Source organism: Colletes latitarsis, chromosome 7, assembly GCF_051014445.1.
Source record: "Colletes latitarsis isolate SP2378_abdomen chromosome 7, iyColLati1, whole genome shotgun sequence".
Lineage (NCBI taxonomy): Eukaryota > Metazoa > Arthropoda > Insecta > Hymenoptera > Colletidae > Colletes > Colletes latitarsis.
In genome coordinates, this window is record NC_135140.1 from 18,448,611 (window position 1) to 18,455,118 (window position 6,508).

General features: G+C 45.1%; 1 protein-coding gene across 1 annotated transcript in view; it reads left to right on the forward strand.

Moving 5' to 3' along the window:
- The window catches only part of LOC143343698 (uncharacterized), a 58,884-nt gene extending 53,807 nt beyond the window's left edge, over positions 1-5,077 (forward strand). The window contains exons 2-4 of the mRNA XM_076768853.1: positions 635-898; positions 2,496-2,725; positions 3,198-5,077. Of these exons, the coding sequence (XP_076624968.1) occupies positions 635-898; positions 2,496-2,725; positions 3,198-3,539 (836 nt within the window). The 3' untranslated portion in view covers positions 3,540-5,077. The remainder of the gene's footprint in view (positions 1-634; positions 899-2,495; positions 2,726-3,197) is intronic.
- Positions 5,078-6,508: the final 1,431 nt, after the last annotated feature.

Consider the following 6,508-nt stretch of genomic DNA (forward strand, 5'->3'; position numbering starts at 1 on the left):
GACGACTGTTCGGCGGATCGGCGATAAATAAATTAGTGCGACCTGGTTAAATACTCGATTGGAGAGGCGCTCCGCGGGAATTCGCCGCGAGTCGAGCTCTTTTTTCTCGATAATTACTATTTTTCCCACTCGCGGCAAATAAAGTTCGTTCGGCCGGTTCGCGGCGCGCCGCTCTCGATGTATACGTTTTTTTCGCAGTTTGTTTACGCTGCTGTTCACGTCCACGAATTATGTCGCGCGCGCTTTGACAACGCGCCGATAATTGCGAAACGACGTTTGTTAATTGACGAAGGAATATCTAGAGCGTAAACGTCGAAACCTCTGCGCTTGTTGTGACTTGTTGCCGCCATTTTACCCTTAATTAACGCATACGTGTACGAGTTCTATTTAACGCGAGGCTAATCCGTGTGAAAAAATATATATCCTTTTATAAAACGATATAACAAGGTAGAAACGATCTATAATTGGCAAACTATAGAGCGTATCGTGATAGTTCCTATGTCCGACACCAGAGGGCTATTCTACCGATTCTGTTCTCGAAAGCTGTTGGCGCTGGTGGTTCCTACTTCTTATGTACTATTTTTATAGCTGTTTTATTGCCGCGATGGCAAAGTTTAATCGGTTGCTTTTCTAGGAGCGGCCATTAGAATCGTGAGGCTCGACGTACCGAGTATAGCGGATCCGAGGCAGGACAAAGTGACTCTGAGGTGCGAGTACGACCTGGACGGCAAGGATTTGTACTCGGTGAAATGGTACAAGGACGGGGCAGAGTTCTTCAGATTCATGCCCGGCTCGATACCAGCGGGCAGGGACTTCCCCGTGGAGGGCGTATACGTCGATGTAAATAAGAGCGACAGCAAACAAGTGACGCTACTGGGACAGGCGAGTAATCGAAGAGGTTGGTATGCGTTCAATTAGCTCGACTTAACGACCACGATTACTATCAGTATAGATGACGAGCGTTCGATTCGAGTGATTGTTAACAGGGTACGTACGAGTGCTCGAGTTTGATCGAATTCGAAAGGTACGCGTCCAGTTATCGATGTCCTATTTTGTAGGGTTGGATGATCCGTTTTGAAATTTCAAATAATCCTGTATGCGTTGCGCGATTAAGAAATTGTGGTAAATTTAAATAGTGGTTTCTTCCGTAACCTTTTTGGTAGTCTCGTCCAACGTTTGATACCGTATACCGGTTGAAAGGAATATAGCGGGATACTCGAAGCGGACTTAAGTAGCATGGAAAGCGATACCCCTGAGGGTACAAGTCGTCAAATGTATTTTTTCGCCACAGAGGGCCGTACAAAGCCTTCTATCCGGGTCTTTAATGTGCTCGTGTCCAAACATTATGCAGTATTTCGATCTTGGCGTCTCGACTCTCAACGTTCAAGTGCACTATCGCTCCTTGTGGTTCATACGATCTCGCTATAGTCCTTCCAACGTTCTGTCCTCATTGATCAAGACAAGCAATGCCAAGGAGAAAAAGTTAATGAGAAACGCAAACGTAGCCCCCCCCCCTTTTAAATTGAAATCGACATTATTATTCTGCAGTTAAAAGCCCTAGCGGGCCGGTCATAAAAGTTAATGGACTTGCTAAATTGTGCTTAAATAATGAACGAACTTTTCGCGTCGCAAACGAGACTCGCGACTATTAAGTTTTCGTCCGTGCCCATTTTTCGCCGCGCCAAGGGTGTATTTTTTCTTCCCGCGCCTCGACGTTAGGTTTCTAATCTGCGAGGCAGAGCGTTCCAATTGCATTCGTGCTCCCTTCGAGACTGAGCTCAAAGTAGTTCTCGCAAGTTCATTAATTCATTACGGTCGAACAAGTAGCTTCGCGATAAGTTTCCAGGAGCAAGTGTGGCCCCTTATTCTTTCCCCTTAAACTCTCGTCGCTGTTAACGGGAACAACGGTCTCGAGAGCAAAAGGGTCGTGGAAAAGAAACGGAAGGAACTTGCTGCTTACGTCGCGTCAATGGAATTAGGCATCGTATTATCCTCGGAAAAGAAATTAGAGAATATTCATGGTAATTAGCCACGAACTTTGCTATTTAACTTCCCAGCTCAACATCGCTGCGGAATCGTTAATCAAGCAAATAATTTTCAACGGACGCATTGTCTCTCTACCCAACTCCCACGGATGACAGGGTGAATTTGAAATTCAAAAATGCCCTCGAAACTTGGCCGTTACCTACGACCCAGTTTATTCAATTCCATTACGCTGATGACCCATTAAAAAATCTTCGAAAAACTTCCCAATTCCCCGCTCATCCATCACTTAGCTGCCTCGTAGAGACCTCTCTGTCTGCGCGAGCGAGAGGTATACGACGCGACGCTGTCGTTACTCGCAAGTTCCTGATCAAATTTATCACGCCCCCTCCTCCTCCGTCCCTTCTATGGCCCCAGCGAGTTCGCCGCGCTACTTTAAATATCAATCGCGGCGGACAGTTGGGCGGACACGTCAAAATGGAGAAAGATATTACGTGTGGTGGCTGCGACAGGTAAGGTGAACCTCGTGGGATCGTACGGCTGCGAGGTGTCCTCGGAGGCGCCGAGCTTCCTGACAAGCTACGAAGCAGCGAACATGAGCGTCGCCATCCTGCCGAACGAACAACCCAGTCTCCAAGGGCTTCGACCATCTTACGAGGCCGGCGAGATCCTTCACGCGGAGTGCACCTCGGCGCCCAGCTATCCCGCAGCAGTCCTTGCTTTCATCCTTAACGGGAAAGAGGTAAGCAGAGGATCTCTCAGACAATATAGCTCAACGAGTTTAATAAGACGACCCACAGACTCGAGGCACAAGGATGAGATCAGATTAGCTGTTGCTTAGTCGGATAGGAAACCATCCAGTTGAGCTATGCACCTAACTAGGCGAGATTCCCATGTCTGAGATATCAAGCTTGTTAATTTGATGGCTTCGAACAGATCTTGTATTAGCACGCGACAAACGTAGAGATTTGTGGGAAGTGCTGTTGTTGCAACATGGTCGTGCAGAGCTACTCTTATCAAATCCGATACACTCTGGTTGAAGGCCCGTCTTCCCTGTTCTCATCGCGTAGATGTAAACTGTTTGTCATTATGAAAGTGTTCTCACATGGATACGGTATTCGAGTCCTTGCTGTCGATAACGATATTCGTTGGTTGAAGATACGAGTCTGTTAATAGCGTTCTTCTTCATCTTGTTTTTATCTATGAATCGATAGGTGAATACAGCGTTAACCAAAGATGTACCAACTGGTGGGTTCGTGGAAGACAGCATCGTGTCATCCTGCCGTCTGAGCCTGTCGTTACGCTTGGAACGACACCATTTCCCCGGAGGCACTTTAAGTCTGACCTGTCAGTCTACGTTACCGGGAATCAAGAGTAGCAGAGCGCTGGAGACGACAGAAACCGCGACCCTAGCTGCCAGCAATCAGCGACTCGCTCAGGAACCACCCAGATCCGGTTCCAGCTTCAACATTCCCCTGTTTTCAACCACCGTTTGCTGCATACTTCCGATCGTTCGGTCGGTGTACTGCGGCAATTTAGAACTTCTGCATGTTTAATCGCCGAATACTTTCGATTGCCGATTAAACTCATTCCATTGTGATTGTTTGCCCGAGGGATCCTTGCTCCTTGTAACAAACGAACCGCGAAATGTTCGTTGCCGATTTTTATGGATTACGAAACTTTGCAGGATCGTGGATCAGCCAAGACGAAGACTACGTATTGTTTTCGTAGGCCAGAGCTAAAACGAGCTACGCTACTTCTTCCTACACCCAATATTATTCGCCACCTTCTATCCAACTTCATCTTACTGTGTCAAGAAATATCTTATTTTGGATTGGTCTGCAGAGCCTGCAGAGTTTTATTAAAATCGGCTCTGACACACTTAGCGATCGTTTCAGCGACAATTAACGACTCAACTGTTGCAAAATTGTTAAATTTTGACTAGTTTCTCTAGCTTTCGCCGCCCAGAGACGGACAAAATTTCATTTGTGACGTTTACTCTACTTTCTATTTGATCAATAACGAATAAACAGGCGTTTATATTTTTATTTGTTGTTTGAACTTTTTATCCGTATAAGAATTTTGCCCGTCGCTGTCGCCGCGAATCGACACCGCCACAGTTTGTGTCGAAATTTTATTCAGCGCGCGAATTTTATTTCAAAGTGCTTGCGCAACTCGTGGGTCGTTCTTCAAAGTATTTAGCACTCGTAGAGGGGGCATCGATTGCGCGAGGATTTCGAGGGGATTAATGTTTGCGTACATATACATACACACATACACAAACAGAACAAACACAAATAGACACGGACACCACACCAAAGATATCACACCGCGCGCGAGCGTCATCGAGAGAACAAAGAACAAACACTATAGCAATATAATTTAATTGAAGCGAGCCGCTCGAGATACGGCGTGTTGTAAATAGTGTATGATTGTGAATTAGATTTACGAACTGTCGCGTGTAATTAAGGGGAAACGACAAACACGGTGAAAGTACAGAAGAATCGTTGGAACGGAGGAAATCACGATCACGAACGTTTGTGGTCGACGTTTTACGAGTATAGTGGGAAGCTGGACAGATTGCCTCTGGATGAAATCCACTGATTCGGTGGTCAGACTTTCTGGAAAATGGTATTTTATTATTGGTCAAGATTTCGTGTAGTTCAGATAAAAGAATAATAGTCTTGTCATAAAAGGAAGACAGATTTCTGTCGAACGGTTGGTATCATTTAAGGACATTGCAATTTCTTTCGAATCTTGAACATCACGCAGGGACAATCTTTGTAGCTTCGTGCAGTACACGTGCTCACAAGAACGCACCCAGCGAAAAGACCCGATTGAAACAAGGAACATAAATCTGAGTCAAGACGAGAAGCACAGAATCATTGATTCACATTTATGACGTTAAAATGATTGTATTTTTCTCTCGGCAATCTTTTTTGGTGGCGTACAAGAATTTATATATATATATATATATACATACACATATATGTATACACGATAAATTCGTCGTATTTACGTTTTACTGTAATTTTACATGATCCATATCTGATCGTTACGATACGTTTCAAACAATAAAGAGGAATATGAGGCATACTTTGTGATTATTTCTCGTAGTTACATCGTTCCCAAATCTTTCAGCACAGGTGAGATATTCCTTAGTCCTGAATTAGTACTAGGACTATTAGCAATTTAACAACTGATAGAACCAACCACGATTGTACTTTGGTCACGAGACTAGCTACCCAGTTTTACCGATCAAAGTGAAAGCTCCTCTATAAAATCATTTCCATAGAACTCGATAATTCGCGGTTTTTCCAATACTTCGCCAATTGGTTTTGCGGTGTATCGATTTTCGAGGCATAACTAGAAACAACTCGACGGAATTAAAATTCGTTGAACGCGACGATTAAACATCGTAAATGGGTGGACACTGGGAATTCGAGCCCCACAAATAAATCGGATAAAATCAAATCAAATTGATCGAAAGATCTCTAGAGAGGATCCTCGAGGAAAATCACTGTCGTAGCACTGTTCGGGACTTTCTTCTTCCGCCGGTCGGTTTTATCTTCGACGAGACAAGAACCATCCTAATTGCCCGAGACATCCTTGTACACTCCGTACCCAAGGAAACTCGCGCTGGCTTTCGGTGGCCCCGAGGCAAACGAGAAAGCGATTAGACAAGGCGAAACGAAAGCGATTTTAGCTGAAGGTGAACAGTAAAGCGGGAAGTCTAAATCCCGACTGGAAGTATTTTCGAGGAAACGGAGGCTGGTATAAGCCGCCTCCGAACCCCGTGAGCGAATTCGTTTCGACCTATCGGCGGAAACTCGGCTCTTCTTCCTTCCCGATTCGATTTCCAGATTAATTAAGGATCGCTGGTCTGAAAGGACGCCCTCGAGATCCTTTCAAACGGGGTCGAGTGTCCGTCCCGGAGAAGATGTAACGAGGCGCCGATTCGAATCCGTTTCACGAGACACCGACCTCGATAATGACATTTTTCGTCGGTTTCGGGCGGAGTCGATCCCCGATCTCGACTCGCCGCGGTACCACGAGAAACCTGTTAATGAGAAACGACCCTCCACCACCCCCGCCTACCATCGAAATTCTCGCCTTCCTATTAGCCCTCCCAACCTACATTCTTTTGCGTAGCGTACCCGCAAAATATCATTCTCGTCTCATCGTTCGATAAAATTAATTCCCAGCGTCGACCTCCATTGGCGTAATCAACGAGAACTGGGGTAGCACTTTTTCGAGAACACCGTCACTTTGCAGAGTTACGCATAGAGGTCTTCTTATGAGAAGTGACAAATAACACTTTGAGCGCTGTTAAGGTCAAATGGTGGAAGCGCAACTGAACAGGGAAAATTTTTAGCACCTGTTTTTAATAACTTTTCTTCTTTTATCAAGAAAATCTCTAAATTCCTTCCGGAACAGTGCACTTAATATAACGAATTTCGAGGTAGCTTCGTATTAGACGATGACAAGTACCTTGTAAAATTAATTCTATTAGAGGGATTGTCTA